The 26470-nt window shown below is 45.9% G+C and overlaps 1 protein-coding gene across 4 annotated transcripts in view; it reads left to right on the forward strand.

The window, feature by feature from the left end:
• The window catches only part of ACER1 (alkaline ceramidase 1), a 57774-nt gene that overhangs the window by 18726 nt on the left and 12578 nt on the right, over window positions 1-26470 (forward strand). The window contains exon 2 of one of the 4 annotated variants that reach the window (XM_065917939.1): window positions 22461-22525. The exons of 2 other annotated variants lie outside the window; for them this stretch is intronic. Coding sequence is in view for 1 of the 2 variants with exons in the window: in XM_065917937.1 (XP_065774009.1) it covers window positions 10257-10349 (93 nt within the window). In the remaining variant the exon portion in view is untranslated. Of the gene's footprint in view, window positions 1-10256; window positions 10350-22460; window positions 22526-26470 lie in introns of those variants that run through there. One more of the 4 variants, XM_065917937.1, reaches the window with a different exon arrangement.

The following is a 26470-nucleotide window of genomic DNA, read 5'->3' on the forward strand; positions in this document are numbered from 1 at the left end:
ACAGGCTTCAGTAGTTGTTGTGCATGGGCTTGTTGCTCTGCAGCATGTGGGATCTTCCCAGACTAGGGATCGAACTGGTGTGTCTCCAGCATTGCAGGCAGTTTCTTAACCACTGGACCACCAGGGAAGCCCCCCATGGTGTAATTTAAAAAGTTATTGGAATATGTGAAAATTCCAGTAGTTAGGACATTGAGCTTCTGCTGCAGAGGGCATGGGTTTGATCCCTGGTTCAGAAATGAAGACTCCATATGCCTGTGCCATTTTCTGTTTCTGTGAATCTATTTCTGTTTTGTAAATAAGTTCATTTTTATAGGTTTTTTTTAGATTCTGCATGCAAGTGATGTGATATGGTACGTGTCTTTATCTGTTTGGTTTTCTTCATTTAGGATGATAATCTCTAATTCCATCCTTATTGCTACACATGGCATTATTTCATATAATATATTATTATATATATATACCACATCTTTATCCATTCATTTGTTATGGGCACTTAAGTTGCTTCCATGTCTTGGCTATTGTAAAAGTGCTGCTGTGAACATTGAGGCACATGTATCTTTTCGAATTAAGTGTTTCTAGATGGCTTCAATTTTTAAATTGGAAAGTATTCAGTTATTATTATTATTTTTGGCCTGTGACACATGGGATCTTGGTTCCCCAACCAGGGATTGAACTCGTGCACCCTGCGTTGGAAGTGTGGAGTCTAAACACTGGACCATCAGAGAAGCCTCCAATCATTGTTCAGTGATAATTAGTAACAGTTAAGGGGTGGTGGAGCAGGGGAGAGAGTCCTGGGTTCAGTCTCTACCCCACTACTTATTTCCTGAGACCTTGAGTGAGGTTCTGAAAGTTTTGTAAGTGTATTCTCCTTGCCTGACAAATGGGGAGAATTTTCTTCTGGGCAAGTAATTAGGTATTAATACTTCATAAAAGTCTCTCTGTTACTTCACTGCCGCCCCGCCCCCCACACACACATACACACACATGCACACACATACACACACACACAAACCCTCAAGAAATGCAATCCATCTGGTATACCAAGCCTATAAATTTCAATATTCATGAAAAGAACACAACAAAAAGTGGTGGGAAACCATGAGGTTTTCTAAACTTAAGTCATTCAAATGTGTGCCGGCTATACAATCATGAAGAATTTTGCTGTAAATCCCCTCGTTTAAGACATTTAAATATACATTTAGTTTAAAATAGAAACTTTAAATGACTGCCATACATGGAAAAATGGAATGACATACCAGAAATAGATGGAAACTGAATTTAAAAAAACACAGTGAAAGCAAAACACTGTTTTTAAGTGGAGAGAGAGGAGCCTGTCTTCTCCATATGTTCCTGGTAAGCTGTCCTGGAAATTCACAATGCGAATGCCTCAGACTACCAGTGGAACCATGAGCTAAGCCCACTATACCCTGACCCATTTTTAAAAAAATATTTATTTATTTGGCTGTGCTGGCTCTTAGTTGTGGTATGCAGGATCTGTTAGTTGTGGCATGTGAACTCTTAGTTGTGGCATGTGGGAGTCTAGTCCCCTGACCAGGGATCAAACTCAGACCCCCTGCATTGGGAGTGTGGGAATGCAGGGTCTTGGCCATTGGACCACCAGGGAAGTCCCACCTGACCCATTTCTGCTATGAACCCAGGACTCCATCACCCAAAGACCACAACCCTGTACACCCCTATTTTTTTTTTACCTTCTTTCTTCCTTGTTCAACTTGGTTTAATATCAACTCTGTTGACATGTAATGTCCAGTTCATAAAATGTATCCAGTTTAAGGCTTTGTGCTTAGTCCTCTCTGACTCTTTGAGACCCCATGAACTGTAGCCCACCAGGCTCCTCTGTCCATGGGATTTTTTTCCAGTCAGGAACACAGGAGCACATTGCCATTTGCTCCTCCAGGGGATTTTCACCACCCAGGGCTTGAACCAGCGTCTCCTGTCTCCTGCATCTCAGGTGGATTCTTTACTGCTGACCTATCTGGGAGGCCCCAGGTGGCTCAGTGGTAAAGAATCCGCCTGAGATGCAGGAGATGCAAGAGACATGGGTTAGATCCCTGGGTTGGAAAGATCCCCTGGAATAGGAAGTGGCAACATGGTCCAGTATCTTGCCTGGGAAAAAATCCCATGGATGGAGGAGCCTGGCCAACTACAGTCCATGGAGTCGCAGAGAATCAGACGTGACTGAGCACAGTTTAAGTGTATAGTTTGATGAGTTTTGACAAACCCACAGGGTCTCCACTTCCCCAGTCAACACAGAGAACCTTTACATCACCCAAGAAAGATTGCCCTGGGTCACTTTGCATTAACCCTATCCCATCCTCATCTACAAGTGACCATTTATCCGATTTTCTGTCACTCAAGATTATATTTCCCTTTATTAGAATTTCATGTAGATGGAACCATATAGTAAACAGTCTTTTGTGACTGGCTTCTTTCATTAACGTCGTATTTTTGAGAGTGACTGGTGCTGTTGTGTATATTCATTGATTCATTCGTTCCTTTCAAGGCTAAATAATATTCCATTGTGCGGATGTACCAGAGTTGATCTGTTAATCCCAACCTCCTAATGTATCCCTCTCCTAGCTGCCCCCTCACCCCTGCTTTCCCATAGTTTTTTCCTATGTCAGTAAGTCTGTTTTTGTTTTGTAAATAAGTTAACTTTGTATCTTTTTTTTTTTTAGATTCCACATATAAGTGATATCGTAGGCTGTTTGTCTTTGATCATCTCTAGTTCCATCCATGTTGCTGCAGCAGGTGGCAATATTTCCACTCCTTCCCTTTTTAATGTATCTTGAACCCACTCTAACCGAACTTTCCCCCCACAACTCCACTGAGACACAAATGGGTGAGGTCACCAGTGACTTTCAAATGGCCAGATCTGATGGTCAGTTTCTTTTGACAGGTCTCAGCTGTGGTCCCTGGGATCTTCAGTGACATTTGGAATCTTTGGTTGTGGTGTACAGACTCTCTAGTTCTGGTACGACAGCTCAGTTGCCCTGAGGCTTGTGGATCTTAGTTCTCCAACCAGGGATTGAACCCAGGCCTTCAGCAGTGAACGAGCGGAGTCCTAACCATCAGACCACCAAGGAGTGCCCCTAATTTGTCAACTTAAAATACTTTTCATGTTGAAACATTTCTATTGCAACAGGAAACTTGCAAGACAAATGCCATGAACTGCCATGTATCTTTTACCCAAATTTACCAATCACTACTATTTTGTCATATTGCCTGCCAGTGTCCAACTCTGTGTGACCTTGCAGACTGCAGCCTGTCAGGCTCCTTTGTCCGTGGAAATTCTCCAGGCAAGAATACTAGAGTGGGTTGCTGTGCCTTCTTCCCTTCCTGACCCAGGGATTGACCCACATCTCTGTGTCTCCTGCATTGGCATGCAGATTCTTTACCACTAGTGTTACCTAGGAAGCCCAGGATACTCTCTTGCTGCTGCTGCTAAATCTCTTCAGCCATGTCTGACTCTGTGCGACCCCATAGACAGCAGCCCACCAGGCTCCCCCGTCCCTGGGATTCTCCAGGCAAGAACACTGGAGTGGGTTGCCATTTCCTTCTCCAATGCATGAAAGTGAAGTTGCTCAGTCGTGTCCAACTCTTAGGGACCCCGTGGATTGCAGCCGCACTGATTTCAGTTTTCCTCATTGTGAGCTCTTGGTCAAGCCTTGTATGTGCCATGTTTTTAAAAAGAAACTAATTATTAAATGAAGGACCTCAAAACAAAACAAAAAAAAGCTAACACTAAGATAGGCATGTTAATTATCTGAGTGATGGTGTTGGTTTCACAAATGCGTACATATGTCAAGACAATATCCAGTGATGTATTTTAAATTCATGCAGTTTATCAAATTCACTTGTACTTCAATCAAGCAGTTTTTCAAAAACTGAAGTATAGTTGATTTAAAATGTTGTGTTAATTTTAGATGTATAGCACAACGACTCAGATACATATGTATATAAAGAATCTGAAAAAATTCAAAATACTGCAAAATATTGAGTAGAGGTCTTGTGCTATAGAGTAGGACCTTATTGTTTATTTATTTTCTATGTAGTAATGTGTATCTGTTAATCCTGGCCTCCTAATTTATCCTTCCTCCCACCTTCCCCTGGAGATGGATGGTGGGGATGGTTTTCCAACAATGTGAATGTACTTAATGCCACTGAACTCTGCACCTGAAAATGGTTAAGATGGCAAGTTTTATATTCTGTGTATTTTCCCATAGTTAAAAGTAAAACTACGGACTTCCCTGGTGGTCCAGTGGCTGAGACTCGAAGCTCCCAATGCAGGGGCCCTGCATTCGATCCCTGATCAGGGAGCTGGATCCCACATGCCACAAGTAAAACCCAGCACAGCCAAATAAATAAGTAATTTTTAAAAGTAAAAAATAAAACTTAAGATAATTATATGAAGAAGGCTTCAAAATATCGCGGGCTGTTAATAGCATTTTAAGTGAAGAAATTAGGAACATACAATAGCACCAACATCTTTATAAAAAATAAATAATATGAATGATTGTTTCAGGTAAAAATAGCCTAACAGTTAATTCTGGACTGTAAGATTATCGGCCAGTTTCATTTTCTCTTGGCCACTTGTGTTTTTCTGTAACATACATCAGACCTTTGCCTGGGTGAGGAGAGATGGTTAAGAGTCATGGCTCATCGTCAGCCTTCTTGATGGACACACCGCTGGCGTCTACCTCCCACCCTTACAAACCCCACAGGAGCTGATGTGAGGTGGGATGCCAATGTCTGTCATGGGCAGAGTCCCATCCACAGCTTCATGAGGTCCCTATGATGGTGAATGAGAGATGAATGAGGTCCCCATTCTGACCCCCCACCATGATCTCAAGTCCACCCTCATCCCCAAATCTATCCCAACATTATCCTCAAACTCACCCGCCAACACTATCCCTGTCCTCACCTGTATTTCCATTCCCAGTGCCTTCTATCTCCAGTACTGCCTTTAGCCTCGTCTCCAATCCCAACTCAGCCTTCAGCCTCACTCCATAGTTATCCCCAGGCCATTCTCACCCCCGATTCCATCCTCACATCCATCTCAACCCCAGTTTAGTTCAACCCCAGGTTCCCAGTCCTGAGATCCCTCTGCGGTGAGTAGATGACTTGTCATTTAGTTGCTCAGTCCTGTCTGACTCTCTTGTGACCCCATGGACTGTTGCCCACCTGTAGGACTGTAGGGTCCTCTCTCTGTGGGATTTCCCAGGTAAGAATACCGGAGTGGGTTGCTATTTCTTTCTCCGGGAATTCTTCTCATCCCAGAGATGGAACCTGAGTCTCCTGCAGTGCAAGTGGATTCTTTACCCCTGAGCCACCTGGGAAGTCCAAGTAGATGATTAGTTCCCTCCAAATGTCCACATCCTTGTTACTGAAACTTGGCAATATGTTACCTTCCATGGCAAAGCCCCATGGACTGTAGCCCGCCAGCCTCCTCTGTCCATGGGATTATCCAGGCAAGAGTACTGGAGCGTGTTGCCATGCCCTCCTCCAAGGAATCTTCCCATCCCTGGAATTAAACCTGCATTGCAGGCAGATTCTTTACCTTCTGAGCCACCAAGGAAGCCCTTCCATGGCAAAAGTGTCATTGAATTAAGGATCCTGAGAGAAGATTGTCTTACATAGTGAATCCAGTCTTCACAAGAGTCTTTATAAGAAAGTTCAGATCAGAGAAAAGGGGGTAAGATGGAGTAAAATGATGACATCCAAAGAGGGGGTGATGTACTTTGAAGATAGAGGAAGGGGCCATGAGCCAGGGATGCAGGTGGCCCCTAGAAACTAGGAAAATCTAGAGTTTGGACTCTCCCGTGGAGCCTCCGGAAGGAGACAGCCCTGCCCACAGCTGGATTTTCGTCCCATAAGACTCCTTTCAAATTCCTCATCTCTAGCACCGTAGGATAGTAAAGGTGTGTTGTCTCAAGTTGCCGTCTGTGCTAATTTATTGCATGCCCACGGAGACCTGTCACCTCTCCACCCAGGCTCTGGCACTTCACACAGCTGCCATCTGGCAGAAGGTGAGCACCACCCCTTCAGCACCCACGCACCTGTCTCACCATCCTGTTGCCCCAGTCCACGTGTGCAGGCAATTTCCCAAACTCCACACTGGGCTGGGCGTAGGCATCTCATCATCTTGCTTCCAACTGTTAAACCTTGACCGAGATCCAGGAGAACCAGATCCTGACAACTATTCCTGGCCCAGATTTGACTAGGGAGGGACACGGGAGGCTATCTGCTTCCAACTGGGCTCAGAGAGGCAGGGGTGATGGTGACGGTCGTGGGCTATGGCCACAGGTGAGGTTGTTGCTGATCTAGAGGAGTAGAGAGCCAAGCCGAGCTTTTAGTCCAGGCTCTGGAAACTTTTATCACCTCTAAATGTGACATCTTTTCCATCCCTTCAGAGGATCTTGAAGGTGACGGTGTACCTGGCAGAGTGTGAACATCAAAGTATTTGACATTTTGTAGATGATGGTGATGATGGAGATGGTGATGATGGTGATAATGGTGATGTGTGGAAAATTCTTAAAGAGATGGGACTATCAGACCACCTTATCTATCTCCTGAGAAACCTGTTTGCAGGACAAGAAGCAACAGTTAGAATCTTGCATGAAACAACTGATTGGTTCAAAATTGGGAAAGGAATACGGCAAGGCTGCATACTGTCACCCTGTTTAACTTATATGCAGAGTACATCATGTAGAATGCTGGGCTAGATCACTCACAAGCTGGAAGAAATGTCAACAACCTCTGATACATAGATGATGCCACTCTAATGACAGAAAGTGAAGAGGAACTAAAGAGCCTCTTTTTTTTTTCCTTTTAAATTTTATTTGGCCATGCTGGATCTTTGCTTATGTGAAGTGTGAGTATGAAAGTTGCTCAGTTGTGTCTGACTCTGTGACCCCATAGACTACAGCCTGCCAGGCTCCTCTGTCCCTGGAATTGTCCAGACAAGAATACTGGAGTGGGTAGCTGGCCCCTTCTCCAGAGGATCTTCCCAATCCAGTGATCGAATCCAGGTCTCCCACATTGCAGTCGGATTCTTTACCATCTGAGCTATCAGGGAAGCCCTTAGTTGTAGCACATGGGATATAGTTCCCTGACCAGGGATTGAACCTGGGCCCCCTGCATAAAGAGAATGGAGTCTTAACCACTGGACCACCAGGGAAGTCCCTAAAGAGCCTCTTGATGAGGGTGAAAGAGGGGAGTCAAAAAACTGGCTTAAAACTCAGCATTCAAAACTAAGATTATGGTATCTGGTCCCATCACTTCATGGCAAATAGGGAAAAACTGGAAACAGTGACAGATTTTATTTTCTTGGGCTCCAAAATCACTGTGGATGGTGACTGCAACCATGAAATTGAAAGATGCTTGCTCCTTGGACGAAAAACTATGACAAACCTAGACAGCATATTAAAAAGCAGAGATGTCACTTTGCTGACAAAGTTCCATATGGTCAAGACTGTGGTTTTTCCAGTAGTCATGTACAGATGTGAGAGTTGGACCATAAAGAAGGCTGAGTGCCAAAGAATTGATACTTTTGAACTGTGGTGCTGGAGAGGCCTCTTGAGAGTCCCTTGGAAAGCAAGGAGATCAAACCAGGCAATCCTAAAGGAAATCAACCCTGAATATTCACTGGAAGGACTGATGATGAAGCTGAAGCTCCAGTCCTTTGGCCACCTGGTGCAAAGAGCTGACTCATTGGAAGAGACCCTGATGCTGGGAAAGATTGAAGGCAAGAGGAGAAGGGGATGACAAAGGATGAGATGGTTGGATGGCATCACTGACTCAATGGACATGAGTTTGAGCAAACTCTGGGAGATGGTGAAGGACAGGGAAGCCTGGTGTGCTGCAGTCCATGGGGTTGCAAAGAGTCGGACACAACTGAGTGAGTGAACAGCAAAAACAGGTGATGATGATGGTGATGGTGGTAATGGTGGTATAATAGCCTCTTTTAGTTCAGTGCCAGCTCTGGGCTAAGCCATCAACATACATGCACAACTCAATAGTTCCCAAGTTTCTGCCTTTACAGATGACACTCAAGATTTTCCTATATCCACTCCTTCTCTAAACTCTTATCTACTTAAGGTATTTTGTCAAATAACACCCCCTTTAAAAACCTAGATCAATTACTTTAAAATTGGGGTAAAATATACATAACATGGAATGTACCATCTTAATTTTTTTTAGCCACACCCTGCAGCATGCAGGGTCTTAGTTCCCCAACCAGGGATGGAAACTGTGCCCTCTGTATTGGGAGTGCAGACTCTTAACCGCTGGATCACGAGGAAAGTCCCTGTCTTAACCGGTTTTGAGCCTAAGGTCAGTGGCATTAGGTAGCTTCACATGTTGTGCAACCATCCCCACCATTCATCTCCAGAACTTTCTTATCTTCCCAAGCTGAAACTCCATGCTCATTAAATACCCACTCCCCGCCCCTAGCCCCTGGCCCCTGGCCCCCACTTCCTGTCTCTAAGGTTTGAAGTCCTCTAGGGACCTCCTGTGAGTAGGATCAGGCAGTATTTGTCCTTTTGTGACAGGCTTCTCTCCCACTGAGCATCATATCCTCAGAGTTCATCCATATTGCAGCAGGTATCAGAATCTTCTTCCTTTTTAACATTGAATAATATCCCTTTGCTTGGATGGACCGCGTTTTGTTGAGCTATTCATCCACCAATGAAAACCCCAAACCAGTTGCTTAAAAAACTCTTTATATTGGAATAATTGTACACGCACAAGAAGTTGCAAAAAGTGTACAGACAGATCTGTATCCTTCTATCATATTTCTCCAATTTCTCTTACCTGGGTTATATATTATATAATGATACAATTTCAAAACCAAGTAACTATGTCAGTGTGATTTATAGACCTTATTCAGATTTTAGCAGTTTGTCATTATTCATGTCTGTGCATTTATCCTATCTGTCTATGCAGTTTTTTTCACCTGTATAGATTTTTGTAACCACTGCAAGAATTATAAGGCTTCAGTCAGTTTATTCTTAAGAGGAAACTTGTAAAAACTCTGCCATGAATGGAAAGTGGCTATGAGCAGCTAGAAGACAAACTTACTTTAAAATAAATACAGTATAAGTAAATAATGTCTGGATGGTCCAGCTGGATACTGTTGCCTGCTGAAGGGCTTTTTATCAAACAAAGGGATAAAATGTTGAGGCATAAACATATATTAGCACCAACTGAGCCCCTCTTCTGTAACTATTGAGAATTGAAAAGAGTAAATAGATTTCTCACCACATAGCTAAGTGATTCTGAATGCAGGTCCACCTCACCAAAAAATGTTCTCCCTAGGGAAATGCTATATCAGCTTATTAAATCTTCACAGAATCCCTAAGAGAGAAGTACTATTATTTCTCATCTTACAGGTGAGAAAACTGAGGCTCAAAGAAGTGAATTCACTTGCCCATGGTCACACAGCTTAGGAATGGGAGGAACTCAGAATTCAAACTCAAGCCTGTCTGACTCTCAAACCAGAGCTTTCCGCAGCTCTGGGAAGTCAGGACTGGGAACCCCAGGCCTGGAACTCCACAGTCTCCTCCCATTCATTGGAAACTCAGACCCTCCAAGTATTTGAGGTCTTGTCTGCCCAGGAAAAATGGTTTCAATCCACCCCAGTCCCCCATAGCCCAGACAGGAAGACTGAGGCCCTCAAAGGAGGACCAAAGGCCCCCAAGGGAGCTGAGTAGAGTCCATTGGGGCAGGCATGCAGCTCTTGGCCTGGATCTGGGAGGCTGTGGTGTGTAGCTTTGGTGGCATCTGGGTAGTGGTTAGAAGCTTGGAGTCAGGAGCCTGCCTGTGTGCACATCTTGGTGTCCTCACCTTAAAGGATCTTGCCCTCTGCCTCACTTTGCCCATCTGTGAAGTGAGGACAGTGATCTAACATCACCAGTATTTAAAATTACTGTTCCAAGGAACAGTCTCCCTAACTCCCACTCCTAGGGAGCAGGGAAGGGAAGCCCCTTTCCCACTCCCCCTTGCTCCCTGGATGGTGCCAGCCCCTCTGCTTTTGCCCAGGGCACCTGCCACCACCTCACAGGAAGGCTGTCCCTGGTGCAACCAGGGAGCCGTCCAGCAGGTTTTTCCTCCTCTCGACCTGCCTGCCGCAGGGCACCCCACCATCCTCTCCCCGCCTTGGCTGGGCCTGTCGCTCTGTAGGCTCAGATGCTGCTCTCTGCCAGACGCAGCCAGCGGGCGGCAGGTGAGGTGTCAAGATGCCCAGCATCTTCGCCTACCAGAGCTCCGAGGTGGACTGGTGTGAGCCCAACTTCCAGTACTCACAGCTGGTGGCCGAGTTCTACAACACGGTGAGGGGCCCGGGTGGGAGGGCTGGCAGGACAAAGTCTCAGCTGACGGGGGTTCAAGCCCCAGCTCCTCCACCTCCGGGAAATCCTGCTCCAGTGGCCCGCCTTTCTGGGCCTTGGTTTGCTCATCTGTTAGGCAAGGCTTGCCTAGCTGGCTTTCATTCATTAGACTGTCTCTGTTTGGCATGAGCCTCGCAATAGTGATCTGAAAAAGAGCCCTCTCTGCCCTCCTGGAGAGGAGGATACAGTGGCTACTCCGGGCATTCACGAGCCAGGGTGATGGTGCTTTAAAGGGGGGTGCACAGGCAGCTTCAGAGAAGCCAAGAGGTGGCTTCTGAGCCAGTGGTGGAGGGGTGGATCAGGGAGGACTTCCTGAAGCAGGTGGTTATGTCTATTTTATTCTCAGCTATACTCTCAGCCCAGGGTTACTAAATCATCTCAGTTTACTGGGACTGTCTTGGTTTCAGCACCATAAGTCTTATGTCAGGAGACCCTTCAGTTTCAGGTATAACAGGATGACTGGTCATCCTTTCCCCAGCCCTTGCTATGGGGACACATCAAAAGAGCTCAAAAATCCTGTGTCGATGGATGTGTCAGTGGCAGTGGCATTTAACTGAAGCTTAAAAGATGTGAGTGACCAAAGGCACATGCGGCTCTGCTCTCCTGGGTGGGATGCTGGGGACGTTTCCTGGAGCCCCCAGGATGGTGGGTAATGAGGAAACATCTTTTACTCTGTGCTCTGCACATAGTACATGCTCAATAAATGATGAGCATGCAATCTTGCATGTAATGGCCTTTATTGAGCACTTATTGTGTGTCAGGCATTGTCCTAAATATTTGGCTTGAAAAATCCCATTTAATCTTCCCTGAGAATTAGGCACCACATATAAAGATCCCCCGGAGGAGGGCATGGCAACCCACTCCAGTATTATTGCCTGAAAAATCCCATGGACAGAAGATCCTGATGGGCCATATAGTTCATGGGGTTGCAAAGAATCGGACACAACTGAAGCAACTTAGCATGCATGCATAGTATATGGAGTTAGTTAATCCCATTTTCCAGGTGATGAAACAGGCATTCAGGGAGATTGAAGGATATGCCCAGGGTTGCCCTGGTACTCAGAGGTGGGATTTGAACTTGACACATCCAGGAGAGGTTTTTTTCTTGGAGAGGGGGGAGTTCAGTGCCATGATACCCAAGTTGCTCTGACTCTGTTACCTTTGACCTCACCACTTTCCAGAGCTGGAACATGAGAGTTTGAGAGCCAAGGTGTCGCTGAGGTTGCCCCAGCTTTTGAGGCACTGACTGTTCCTGGTCCTCAATGGCCTTTTCTTATAAAATGAGAGGGGGCTGAATATGCCAATGCCTATAGGCAGAGAAGAGGGTTGGGGGTTCTGGAACCCTCCTCTCTGCTTTCCCCAGCAGTCCAGAAAGTTCCATCTCCAGCCCCACCCCACAGAAGGCATGGAGAGAGGGCTGGCTCAGGTGTGGGCTGCATCTGGATCTGTGTGCTTTTGTGCAAAATTCCCACCCATGCTATTTTGCTGTGCCTTGGGGCTTGCAGGATCTTAGATCCTGAACCAGACATTGAACTGTGCCTTCTTGCAGTGGAAGCACAGAGTCCTAACCACTAGGCTGCTGGGGAAGTCCTCAGCCCGTCTCTAAATGTGAAAAATTGAATAGCCTGCAGATAGCTTGCCAAGGCTGTAAGTCTAAAAATCGATTCTGGTCATGACACATATTCAGACAGAGATTTCTACATCATTAGCATCCGATACCTGCCTTTCCGGATACTTATCAGAGAGAAACAGAAGTTTGACCAGACAGTATTTACCTTGGACATCTTTTTTTCTTTTTCTTTTTTGGCTGTGCAGCTTGTGGGATCCTAGCTCCCCGACCCCAGGGATCGAAAGCAGGCCCTGGCAGTGAAAGTGCCAAGTCCTAACCACTGGACCACTAGGGAATCCCCTAGGATGTCTTTTATTCTACTCAAAAGGCTTTGGCAAATAGATCAAGGCATGGGGAATTGAATCTGAGTTGTTATAGAAGAGACTTTCTCCTCCAACACACTTCTGAGTTCCCTAACCCCATCACTATAGCTAATAAAGCACATACTTCAGGGATCCACAAACTCCTTATATATATATATATATAAGTTTATGTATTTATTTTTGGCTGTGGAGGCTTTTCTCTAGTTGCAGTGAGCAGGGACTGCTTTCTAGTTGCGGTACTCAAGCTTCTCATTGCAGTGGCTTCTCTTGCTGTGGAGCACGGCCTCTAGGGCACAGACTTGAGCAGTTGTAGCATGCGGGCTCAGTGGCTGCTCCAGAGCACAGGCTCAGCAGTCGTGGTGCACAGGCTTAGTTGTTCTGTGGCATGTAGGATCTTCCCAGATCAGGGATCCAATCTGTCTCCTGAATTGGCAGGCAGATTCTTTACCACTGAGCCATCAGGGAAGCCCCCACAAACTTTCTGTGAAGGCCAGGTAGACAGTGTTGTTTAGTTGCTAAGTCATGTCCAACTCTTTGGCGACCCCACCAGACTTCTGTCCATGAGATTCTCCAGGCAAGAGTACTACAGTGGGTTGCCATGCCCTCCTCCTGGGGATCTTCCCGACATAGGGATCAAACCCAGGGATCAAATCCCTGTCTTCTGCATTGGCAGGCAGATTCTTTACCATCTGAGCTGCCTGGAAAGCTCAAATAGACAGTTTTGGATTTTGGGGAGCCACATGATCTCTTTCAAAACTCCTCAATTCTGCCCTTGTAACTAGAAATCAGCCAAGATGATATGTAAACAGAAGAGCATGGCTGAATGCCAATAAAACTTTATTCGTGGACACCAAAATGTGAATTTCAAGTAATTGTCATGTGTCACAAGACATTGTCCTTCTTTTAATTTTTGAAACCTTTTTTTTTTTTTCCGGGATGTTCCCCAACCAAGAATGGAACCCTTGCTGCCTGCAATGGAATCTGCGTCCTAACCACTGGACCACCAGAGAATTCCCTTTTTGTGACCTTTTAAAATTGTAAACATCATTCTTAGCACATGGGCCATACAAAAGACAGTGGGCTGGATTTGACTCAGGGGGCTGTAGTCTGCCTATTCATATAAGAAGTTTTTCTTTTTTAAAGCCCAAATAGAAAACAATATATATTTTTCTTTTTGGCCTCTCAAATCAGGAGTTAAAAATGAGTTTTGTTTTTGTTTTTTTTTAATGAATGTGGGCAAACTCACATTCTGTGGCCTCCTGCAAGCAAGTTGACAACTTGTGTCAAGGTATCAATTTACAGGGACTTCTCTGGTGGTTCAGTAAGACTCTGTGCTCCCAATTCAGGGGGCACAGGTTTGATTCCTGGTCCGGGAACTAGATCCCACATGCCACAACTAAAAGTTCGAATGCTGCAACTAAGACCCGGTGCAGCCAGGTAAATAAATATTTGAAAATATTTTAAAAGACATCAATTTACAAATAAACTTTAGCCTTGACCCTGCCATTGTACCTCTAGGAACTTTCACCAAAGAGAAAATCCCTATGGCTGGCAAAGTTTGTGTTTAATGTCATCTCTGGGACATTTGCAGTGGCAATAAATAAATGAATAAAAAGGAAGCCATAGAAAATTCCTGGTAGTTTGGTGGTTAGAACTCTGCGCTTTCACTGAAGAGTGAAGTGGAAGTGTTAGTTGCTCAGTTGTGTCAGACTCTTTGCGACCCCATGGACTGTAGCCTGCCAGGCTCCTCTGTTCACGGGATTTCCCAAGCAAGAATACTGGAGTGGGTAGCCATTCCTTTCTCCAGAGGGCCTTCCTGGCCCAGGGATGGACCCGGGTCTCCTGCATTGCAGGCAGATTCTTTACCATCTGAGTCACCAGGGAAGAGGACTTGGGTTTAATCCCTGGTTGGAGAACTAAGATCCTATAAACTGCACAGCCAAAAAATAAAAAGAAGCCATAATATTTTTCACCAATCTGTGTAGTGCTGAATACATGTCAAAATGCTGGGCAGCTATTTAAAAGCATATTTTGATCTAGGTATGTAAATGAAAGACGATGTAGAAGAAAAAAAATTTAAAAAAATTTATTTATTTATGGTTGCATCAGATCTTAGTTGTGCCCACAGGCTCACAGCTCAGTAGTTGCAGCACTTGATCTTAGTTGCCCTTAGTGTGTGAGATCTTAGTTCCCCAACCAGGGATTTAACCTACATCCCCTGCATTGGAAAGTGGATTCTTAACCACTGGACCACCAGGAAAAGCCCATGAAAGGAATTTTTAAATCCATTCACAATCCATTTAGGAGTCATAACTTGTAATTGGAAAACAGTGCTCTCTGAAGAATCTTTTGCCTTCTTGTTGATCTTCTGGAAAGGAGCTGTGAGCCTGGGGTTGGTAGAGGTAGGGCCCAGCCCACCACAGTCAGGGTATAGAGGAAGGATGTGCTAGAGGACTTGGCTCAGGTTTCTGGAGGCTTCATGGAGGAGGGCACCTAGGAGTTGTGTTTTGAAGGAAGAATAGGAGCTCACCACGGCAGGTAGGAGTCTGGGAAAGAGAGCAGAAGAGAAGAAAATGATGTGCTAAGTTCTGGAGGTAAAAGAGGGACAACCAGTTTGGGAAAGTGTGTCTCTGTGCCCAAAATATGGGGCCAGATAAAGATGAAAGTTTTTTTAAAAATTAATTAACAAGTTTTATTTTTGGCTGCGCTGGGTCTTCGCGTCTGCTCAGCGTCTTTCTCTAGTTGCAGCAGGTGGAGGCTGCTCTTTCATTGCTGTGTGCATGTGCAGGCTTCTCATCGTGGTCATTCTTCTTGCTGAGCACGGGCTCTAGGGCACTCAGGCTTCAGTAGCTGTGGCCCATGGGGCTTAGTTGCTCGGTGGCGTGTGGAATCTTTGCGGATCTAACCCATGTCCCCTGCATGGGCAGGTGGATACTTACTCACGGAGCCACCAGGGGAATGCAAAGATGAAGTTTTCAATACTGAGTTGGAGTGTTTGAAATTTATCCTGTATTCATCGATTGACTCATCCATTCAGCAAAAATGCTGTAAACCGACCTGGGCTGGGTGATTCCAGGTCCCAGAGAGGCTTAGGGCCCCCAGGCTGTGGAGGGGGTGGTTCAGAATTAGGAATGGGCTCCTCCCACCCCCATGGTTAGCTCTTGACTAACGGAGAAACAGGGCTCCGGAAGTAATGGTGGGGAGACATGGGGTGGGGTGTGACGCCTTCGTTTGGTGGGTGGGGGAGGGAACCTCGATGCTTAAGGAATAAGTTAATGTTCTCTAAGGTGGATGGGTCAAAGGAAGCAGCATATGCCAAGGTCTTGAAGTGAGAGACAAGAACTGATACCTGGAAGCCAGCACCTAGGCTGCCTGCCTGAGAGGGAGGGACGGAAGGTGAGAAAAAGGGCTGGTGAGGTTTCCAGAAGCCAAGACAAGGCTGCCAGGTAGAAGAATCCATGCGCCTTCGTGGGGGCACTGGGGGGCCATGGCAGACTTGGGAGCATGGGGGACTCCACAATGTGGGAGTGGCTGGGCCACCTGATTGCGTTTCACAGTCTGGCCAGGAGTCTGGACGTGTGGTCCAGCTGGGACAGAGTGTGGAGGGGTGTGGGAGGGGTTGGGATAGGATGAGCGTGGGGGAGCCAAGGTGCGTGGGCCACCCCAATGGGTGCCTGTTCGCTTTGGCTTGGGGGCCTCCTGGGCTGCTGTTACGTTGGGAGAGTTTCAAGTGATGTAGGGCGATGTTTCAAGACTCCCCACCGCCTTTAACTCCCAGAGGCAGCTGTGCTGCTGAAATTTCTTCCCTGGGATCCTGCCAAAGTTTCAGAAGCTCTGCATCCCATCCTCCCTAGGAAACTCCCTCCCGGATGCTCAGATCCAGAGCAGTGGGATGGCATGCCTGCTGTGAGGACCTGCATGGGCAGGTGGGAATGAGTAGGGGGAGTCTAGTGGGGAGTGGGTATCGAATAGATGGGGAGATAAGAGCCAGGAAGTTGCCAACTGCAGTGCCCACACCTCCATCAGCTTCCTCACCTCCTCTTCTGACAGCCTTGGCATGGCTGGCCTCTGCAGTGTGCTAATAACTCCCATCTCTCTCTTCCCTGGATGCTGTGTGACCCAGGCACAAGGCCCACCCCTCTCTGAGCACCTGGCTGTGACTGACAGGTCCCATGAGCTCAAAACCACACCTCCCTCTTCTGCCTTTCTTCTCAACATTTGCAGCAACAGCAATTTCTTTCCTTTTTTTTTTTTTTCGCTTCATTACACATCTTGGAGGATTATATTAGTAGTTTCAGGGACCAGGGATTGAACTTGTGCCTGGCAGTGAAGCGCCGAATCCTAACCACTGGACTGCCAGGGAATTCCCATAGCAGCAGCAATTAATTCCAGAGCACCTCTGGTATGCCAGGCCCGACAGAAACTGGGGAGGGCATGGTTCCCGCCCTCGGGGAGAGCAGATGCCATGAACAGAATAATTGCACACCTGAAACTGGTGAGAGTGCCCCTGCTACAGCCTGGGCCCAGACTCAGTAGGTCCCTCTGGGTCTCTCTTCTCCTTTGGAGAAACAGGCATTGGTGAACCCCACCCTGCTGGCCTCCTGGAACTGATGCCAGGGTGAACTGAAATGACCCCTTTATTTCCCTCCTCATTCATCGGAAACTGATGGAACCAGGCACTGCTCCAGCTCCAGGGATACAGCGGTGATCAAAGCAGACAGAAATGCCTGTTCTCATGGGGCTGGAATGGGTCCTCCCCGGTGGCTCAGCAGGTAAAGAACCCGCCTGCAATGCAGGAGACAGAGCAGATGTGGGTTCAATCTCTGGGTGGGGAGGATCTCCTGGAGGAGGAAATGGCAACCCATTCCAGTATTCTTGCCTGGAGAATCCCTTGGACAGCGGAGTCTGGTGGGCTACAGTCCATGGGGTCACAGAGAGTTGGACACGACTGAGCATGCACACATGGGCGGTGGGGTTGATGTCCTGGGAGATGGAAGCACTAAACAAGAGTCATCAGTATAGGATGCCAGGTTGTGGTATGTGCTAGGGAAGAAAAACTCTTTCATTCATTCCTCCTATTCAGCAGATATTTACCAAGTTCATGCATGGTGCTCAGTCATGTCTGACTCTTTGGGACCCCATGGGCTGTAGCCCGCCAGGTTCCTCTGTCTGTGAACTTTTCCAGGCAAGAATACTGGAGTGAGTTGTCATTTCCTGCTTCAGAGGACTGAGTACCTATGCAACAAGGGGGCTTCTGTGGAGTGCTGGGGTTTCCCAGGTGGCTCAGTGGGTAAAGAATCTGCCTGCAATCCAGGAGATGCAACCTACTTCAGTGTTTTTGCCTGGAGAATCCAAGGGATATATATATACACACACACACACAGAATACATATAAAGTATATATATATATAAAGTATATACTTTATATAAAGTATATATATATATATACACACACACACATATAAAGAATACACACACGCACACATTTTTTTGGTCATGCCACACTACTTGTGGGATCTTAGCTACCCCGCTAGAGATCAAACCCGGGGACCCAGCAGTCAGAATGCAGAGGCCTAACCACTGGATCACCAGGGAAATTCTTTTCCATGTTCTTTCCCATTATGGTTTATTATAGGGTATTGGGTATGGATCCCTGTGCTGAAAAGTAGGACCTCATTGTTTATTTTATATTCAGTAGTACATATCTATTAATCTTAAACTATAATTTATCCCTCCTGCCCCACCCCCAGCCATGTTTCTTGATTTGATTGATTCAACAGATTCTTCTGGAGTGCCTAATGGGTGCCCAACTTTAAAGGCATTGGTCACCATGGAATATTACTCAGCCATTAAAAAGAATTCATTTGAGTCAGTTCTAATGAGATGGATGAACCTGGAGCCCCTTATACAGAGTGAAGTAAGCCAGAAAGATAAAGAACATTACAGCATACTAACACATATATATGGAATTTAGAAAGATGGTAACAGTGGCCCTATATGCAGGGCAGAAGAAGAGACACAGAAGTACAGAACAGACTTTTGAACTCTGTGGGAGAAGGTGAGGGTGGGATGTTTCGAAAGAACAGCATGTATATTATCTGTGGTGAAACAGACTACCAGCCTAGGTGGGATGCATGAGTCAAGTGCTTGGGCCTGGTGCACTGGGAAGACCCAGAGGAATCGGGTGGAGAGGGAGGTGGGATGGGGGACCGGGATGGGGAATACGTGTAACTCTATGGCTGATTCATATCAATGTATGACAAAACCCACTGAAAAATTAAAAAAAAAAAAAAAAGAAAAAGGCATTGGTGACACAGTTGAGGATAAAACAGGTGTTTTCTGTCTTCATGGAAGTCACAGTAGGTGAAGTCGTGCCTTGGAAAGAAGCATGCTTTTAAAAAATATTTGTTGCTTTAAGCTGCTCTGGTCTTCACTGCTGCGCATGAGCTTTCTTTGGTTGTGTGAGTGGGGGCTACTTTTCATTGTGGTGCACAGGCTTCTCATTGAGGTGGCTCCTCTTGTTACAGAGCACAGACTCTATAGCGTGGACTTCAGTAGCTGCGGTCTGGGCTCAGTAGTTGTGACTCAGACTTAGTTGCCCAGCGATGTGTGGAATCCTCCCAGACCAGGGATCGAACCTGTGCCCCCTGCACTGGGAGTGTAGACTCTTAGCCACTGAACCACCAGAGAAGTCCAGGGGCTGTGGTTTTAGCCCAGGATGGTGGGTAAATGAGAAAGGCTGAGATGAGGTGAGGCATTAATTCAAGTCAATCTTCCTTCCTTCCTCCTCAATCTCCTCCTTCCCTTCCCCCATCTCTCTCCCTTTCCTCCTTCCAGCCCTAAGGAATCCAGCCACATCCACTTAGCAGATGCCGTGCCAGATTTTGATGATCCAAACAGCAAAGCATTCTAGAATAATAGCTGCCCTATGGCACACTGCACAAGTGCCAGGCCCATGTATGCACTATTGGCACATATTCTTTTTTAAAAACTTTTTTATTTATTTGGCTGCATCAGGTCCTAGTTGTAGCATGCAGGGTCTGTTAGTTGTGGTGTGTGAACTCTTATTTGCCACATGTGGGATCTAGTTCCCTGACCAGGGATCAAACCTGGGCCCCCTGCTTTGGGAGTGCAGAGTCTTAGCCACAGGACCACCAGGGAATTCCCCTGGCACGTATTCTTTGCATGCATTATTCTCTACAAAAATTTCCTGGGCACCTACTGCATGCCAGGCACTGTTCTAGACACTGGGGGCTGGCAGCAGTGAATGAAACTGCCAACCCCCCCGGTCTTGCAGCACTCAGTTCTCTAATCCTCACCGTGGTGCTCAGAGATAGGGTCTGTGGGGTTTTTTCCTTAATATTTGTTTATTTTTGGCTGCACAGGGTCTTCGCTGCTGCTCTGGCTTTGTCCAGTTGTGACAACTGGGGGCTACTCTCTCGTTGCAGTGGCTTCTCTTCCTGCGGAGCAACCAGCTCTAGGGCATGTGGGTTCAGTAGCTGTGGCGCACAAGTTGAATTGCTCCTCAGCATGTGGGATCTTCCTGGACCAGGGATTGAACTCCTGTACTGATAGGCAGATTCTTAACCACTGGACTACCAGGGAAGTCCCAAGGCCTACATTTTATAGAGAAGGAAAATGAGGCACAGAATAACCCCCAAACTCTGACTGGATACCTGATAAAGGGAGGGACTTTGGGGTTTTTTAATTTCTTTTTTTGGCCATGCCATGTGGCATGCAGAACCTTAGTTCCCTGCCCAGGAATCAAACCCATGCCTCTTACAGTGGAAGTGTGGCGTTTTAACCACTGGACCACCAGGGAAGTCCCAGAGACTTTGTTTCAGACACTGGTAATATTCTTGAAGGGAGGGTTCCCTGATGGCTCAGATGGTTAAAAAAATAAAATAAAATCCACCTACTGATGCAGGAGACTGGAGAAGACTCTTGAGAGTCCTCTGGACTGCAAGATCAAACCAGTCAATCCTAAAGGAAATCAACCCTGAATGTTCATTGGAAGGACTGATGCTGAAGCTGAAGTTCCAATAATTTGGGCACCTGATGAAAAGAGCCAACTCATTGGAAAAGACCCTGATGCTGGGAAAGAGTGAAAGTAAGAGGAGAAGGGGATTGACAGAGGATGAGATGGTTGGATGGCATAACCAACTCAATCGACATGAGTTAGAGCAAATTCTGGGGGACAGCGAAGGACAGAGGAGCCTGGCGCTCTGCAGTCCATGGGGTTGAAGAAAGTCAGGCACAGCTTAGTGACTGAACAACAACAATGTCCTTGAGCACACAGACAGTACTGAAGGGGTGGATGGTAGCTGAGCGAATGAATGAGTGAATGAATGACTGAACTGAGGTGAAGTCACCTTCTGGGGCTGGGACCCAAGCAGTCCAGCTCACGTGTGTGAGAGCTCAGGACTGGCCATAATCTCGGGTGGGTGCCTCGCCCAACTCTTGGAGTCTGGGTGGGGCCAGTGATTGGGAAACTTGGGCTCTGATTCTATCAGAGACTCCGGAGCCACTTGGAGCTTATTAGTCACAGGCACCGCCCATCGCTGTGTCCTCATTCTACACACTCAAGAACATTCAGAGCCCCTGCCTTCATTCTGCAGGCAGCTGATCTTGGAGCATCTGTACCAATAATAAGCCTGCTGTTATTATCTCCTTCAACAATAACAAGAGCAGCAGCAGCAACCTTTACTATTTCTTGAGCTGAAACCATGTCCCCAGCAAGGTAGCTTTTCAATGCCTGGACTCATGCCCCCCTCATACCTTACCAACAGCCTTCGTGGTAGCATTGCTGTTGTTCTTGTCCAGTCACTCATCGTGTCCAAATCTTTGTGACCCCATAGACTACATCACGCCAGGCTTCCCTGTCCTTCACCATCTCCTGGAGCTTGCTCAAACACAAGTCCATTGAGTCAGTGATGCCATCCAACCATCTCATCTCTGTTGTCCCCTTCTCCTCCTGCTTTCAGTCTTTCCCAGCATCAGGGTTTTTTCCAATGAGTTAGCTCTTTGCATCAGGTGGCTAAAGTATTGGAGCTTCATCTTCCATAGAAGTCCTTCCAATAAATATTCAGGGTTGATTTCCTTTAGGATTGACTCATTTGATCTCCTTGCTGTCCAAGAGACTCTCAAGAGTTTTCTCCAACACCACAGTTCAAAAGCATCCATTCTTCAGCACTCAGCCTTCTTTAGGGTCCAACTCTCACATCTGTACATGACTACTGGAAAAACCATAGCTTTGACTATTCGGACCTTTGTCAGCAAAGTAATGTCTCTGCTTTTTAATATACTGTCTAGGTTTACAGCTGCAGCAGGTTTACAGTAAAATAGGAGAGGATCATCAAAACCTAGACAGCATTGATGATTCTCTCTTATTTTACTGGTGCATGAAAGGGGGACTCAGAGAAATTAGATGACACATCCAGGAAACAGGGGAGCCCCCCTTTAGTCATCACCATACATCTAGTCCTGTTTTTCTTTGAATTAAAAAAAATTTTTTTTGTTTATTTGTTTGGCTGCACTGGGTCTTAGCTGAATCTTGTGAGATCTTTAGCTGTGGCATGTGGGATCGAGTTCCCTGACCAAGGGTGGAACCTGGGCCCCCAGCATTGGGAGCGCAGACTCTTAGTCACTGGACCACCAGGGAACTCCCATCTTATCTTTCAAAGCATGGGGTAAAAGCAAACTTCAGAGCTGTGCAACCTCAGAGAAATCACTCCTCCTCTCTGAGACTTAGATTCCTCATTGCCAAACAGGGACTAGAAACCCTGGTCTTGATGGGTGTGTGAGGATTAAGAACAACCTGTGATGTCACATGCTCAAAAGATTGGAAAGTAACAGTTATAGCGCCTTCTGTTCAGAACTTTCTAGATGCAGGACCCTCTGCCAAGTATTTTTTAAAATTCATTACTTTTTTGACTGAGCTGGGGCTTTGTTGCAGTGCCCAGGCCTTCTCTAGATGTGGCGTGTGTGGGCATCTCTTATTGGGGAGAATGGGCTCTAGGTTATGTGGGCGCAGTTAACTTGATGCCACTCAGGCTTAGTTTCCCCTCAGCATGTGGGATCTTCGCGGGCCAGGGATTGAACCCATGTCCTTTGCATTGGCAGGTGGATTCTTAACCACTGGGCCACCAGAGACACGTCCTTGCCAAGTGTTTTCCCGTGTGCGACAGGTAAATTCATTTGAACTGTTTTGAGAGCCAGTCAATAGGAGATCACTCTCCTCGTTCACCTTCATTAAGAAGTTGTTTAGGGATTCCCTGGTGACTCAGTGGCGAAGAATTCCCTTGCCAATGCAGGAGACACAGGTGCGATCCCTGATCTAGGAAGATCCCACACGCCTGGGAGCAGTTGAGCCAGTGCACCACAAATATTGAGCCTGTGCTCTAGATCCTGGAAGCCCACAGGCCACAACTACTGAAACCCGTGCTTGGAGCCCTTGCTTTGCAACAAGAGAAGCCACTGCAATGAGAAGCTTGTGCACCACAACTAGAGAAAGAGCCCAGATGCAGCAACAAAGATCCAGCACAGCCATAAATAAATAATTTTTTTATAAAAAAAGAAGCTGTTTAGTTCTTCTTCAGTTTTTGGCATCAGAATGGTATTATCTGCGTATCTGAGGCTGTTGATACTTCTCCCATCAGTCTTGATTCCAGCTAGTGATCCGTCCAGCCCAGCATTTTGCATAGTGAAATCTGCATAGAGGTTAAATAAGCAGGGTGACAATATACAGTCTTGTCATACTCCTTTCCCAATTTTGAACCAGTCAGTTGTTCCATGTAAGGTTGTGACTGTTGCTTCTTGACCCACATACAGGTTTCTCAGGAGACGGGTAAAGTGGTCTGGTATTTCCATCTCTTTAAGGATTTTGCGTTTGTTGTGATCCACACAAAGGCTGTTGCATAGTCGGTGAAGCAGAAGCAGAAGCAGCTTTCTCTGTGATCCAACAGATGTTGGCGATTTGATCTCTGGTTCCTCTGCCTCTTCTAAACCTGACTTGTACATGTGGAAGTTCTAGGTTCACGTATTGCTGAAACCTAGCTCAAAGGATTTTGGGCATAACTGCTAGCATGTGAAATGTGTGCAGTTGTACAGTTGTTTGAACATTCTTTGGCATTGCCCTTCTTTGGGATTGGAATGAAAACTGACCTTTTCCAGTCCTGTGGCCACTGCTGAGTTTTCCAAATTTGCTGACATACTGAGTGCAGCACTTTAATACCAGCATATTTTAGGATTTAAAATAGCTTACCTGGAGTTCCATCACCTCAACTAGCTTCGTTCATAGTAATGCTTCCAAAGGCCCACTTGCTTCACACTGTAGGATGTTTGACTCCATGCCATCATGGTTATCTGGGTCATTCATTAAGACTTTTTTGTACTGTATACTGGCTCCTGAGGTTATAATGGAGAAGGGGGAAACCACAATCCCTATTCTCAAGACTAGATGTAGCAGGAGACCCAGATAGTTTCAGAACAGCGAGACCAGGGTCAGGAACGTGGGACTGCATGGGACACAAAGGAATACCACCCTGACCCTGCCTGGTGGGCTTAGGAAAGCTTTAGGAAGAAAGCAATCCCCAGGCTAAATACAGAGTAGTTGGGCTGGCACAGAGGCCTGCGTGGGAATGAGAGCCTTACAGGCAGTGGGAAGAGTCTGTGCGAACTCCAGGAGGTAAGAAGTAAAGTATGACTCCTTTGGAGGAGCTGAGTTATTCTTTCCACCCTGATTGTACAGCTGAAGGTGGGGAAAGGTAGTTATGGAGGGAGCGTGTAAGCCAAGTTAAAGAATCTGGCTTTGATGTATGGGAATCACAGATGTGTTCTAAGTGGAGGCTTAAGAGTTTGAGAGGCTGGATGGTTCAGCATCTTCAGGCACGCTTGGTTTCCCCAAGGACTGGCATGTGGCTGAAGATGGAGGGGACATCAGATTTGTGTGGGGTTTTTGCCCATTCAGTATCCATGGCTCCATTTCCCCTTCATCAGCCACCTGGTTATGTTCTTGGTGGGATGGTCACTCAAAGTAGTCTCCTCCGAGGATCAGATGTGGCCCAGGCTACACTCTCCAGACATTTTTTTTTTTTTTTTAACTTGGCTATGTCAGGTCTTAGTGGTAGCATGTGGGATCTTGTGTTGCAGCTCATGGACTCTGAGGTTGTGATGCATGGGCTCCATGGTTTTGGCACATTGGCTTAGTCGCTGTGTGGCATGTGGGATCTTAGTTTCCCAATCAGGAACTGAACCTGCTTCCCCTGCATTGCAAAGTGGATTCTTAACCACTGGACCACCAGGGACGTCCTCACTCTCCAGAATTTGAAGTTTGGGCTTGCACAGAAGGACTGAACACAGTTCATTTCATTCATACCCAAAATTGCCCCCTGGAGAGATTGTCTATTAAAGGGCCAAAGTTATTCTGGTTTTCTTGTCCTCTGCAATTTTCCTTTAATTATTTAGCTCCTTGTAATAAATTAATGAATGAACAAATACATGAATAAATAATTTGCTCAATTAAATAAATAACCACACACATGCACACACACATACAATTTATATTTATAGTTTAAGTTCACCAGAATCACTTTCTGCTGCTTGCTACGAAAGAACCCTAGCTAATATACCACTGTTGATGGATTCATGGGGCTCAGCCTGTAGAGAGCTACCTTACCACTCCTGGGCATATGTCTTTTGAAAAGATAAAAACACTAATTCAAAAAGATGCATGCGCCTCTGTGTTCATAGTAGCATTGTTACAATAGCCAAGACATGGAGACAACCTAAATGTCCTTTGACAGGTGAATGCGTAAAGAAGACGTGGAACATATATACAATGAAATGCTATGCAGCCATAAAAACAAATGAAACAGGACTCCCCTGGTGGTCCAGTGGTTAAGAGTCTGCCTGCCAATGCAGGGGGTGTGGGCTTGACCCCTGGTCAGGGAACTAAGATCCCTCATGCCGTGGCACAGCTAAGCCCATGTGCTGCAACTAAAGCTGCACACACACCTAGAGCCTGTGCTCAGGAACAAGAGAAGCCACTGCAACGAGAAGCTTGTGCACGTATTGAAGAGTAGCCCCTATTCACTACAACTAGCCCCCATTGCGTACAGCACTGAAGACCTAGCACAGCCATAAATAAATAAAATTTTAAAAAAAGAATGAAACTTTGCCATTTGCAGCATCATGGATGGACCTAGAGATTATCATCCTAAGTGAAGTAAGTCAGACAGAGACAAATATCATGATGTCACTTACATGTGGAATCTAAAAAATAATACAAGTGAATGTATTTACAAAACATAAAGAAAACAAACTTATGGTTCCCAAAGAGGGTGGATACACCAGGAACTTGGGATTAACAGATACAAACTGCTGTATATAAAATAGATAAATAAGGACCTACTGTATAGCACAGGAAATCACATGCAGAATTTTGTAATTACCTATAATAGAAAAGAATCTGCCAAAGAACAAATATATGTATAACTGGATCACTTTGCTGTACACCTGAATTTAACACAACAATGTAAATAAGCTGTACTTCAATTAAAAAGAAACTAACTTAAGCAACAACCCAAACAAAGAAACAAACAAGAGGGGGAAAGAGAGAATATTGGAAAGATAGTGAGATGTGTTAAAAAATGGGAAGATGGGAAAACAGAACTGAAAGAGACACGTGTACCCCAGTGTTCATCGCAGCACTGTTTATAATAGCCAGGACATGGAAGCAACCTAGATGCCCATCAGCAGACGAATGGATAAGAAAACTATGGTACATATACACAATGGAATATTACTCAGCCATTAAAAAGAATACATTTGAATCAGTTCTAATGAGATGGATGAAACTGGAGCCCATTATACAGAGTGAAGTAAGCCAGAAAGATAAACACCAATACAGTATACTAACGCATATATATGGAATTTAGAAAAATGGTAATGATAACCCTATATGCAAGACAGAAAAAGAGACACAGATGTATAGAACAGACTTTTGAACTCTATGGGAGAAGGCGAGGGTGGTATGATCTGAGAGAATAGCATTGAAACATATATATTATCAAGTGTGAAACAGATCGCCAGTCCAGGCTGGATGCATGAGACAAGTGCTCAGGGCTGGTGCA

Source organism: Muntiacus reevesi, chromosome 1 (genome assembly GCF_963930625.1).
Source record: "Muntiacus reevesi chromosome 1, mMunRee1.1, whole genome shotgun sequence".
Classification (NCBI taxonomy): Eukaryota; Metazoa; Chordata; class Mammalia; order Artiodactyla; family Cervidae; genus Muntiacus; species Muntiacus reevesi.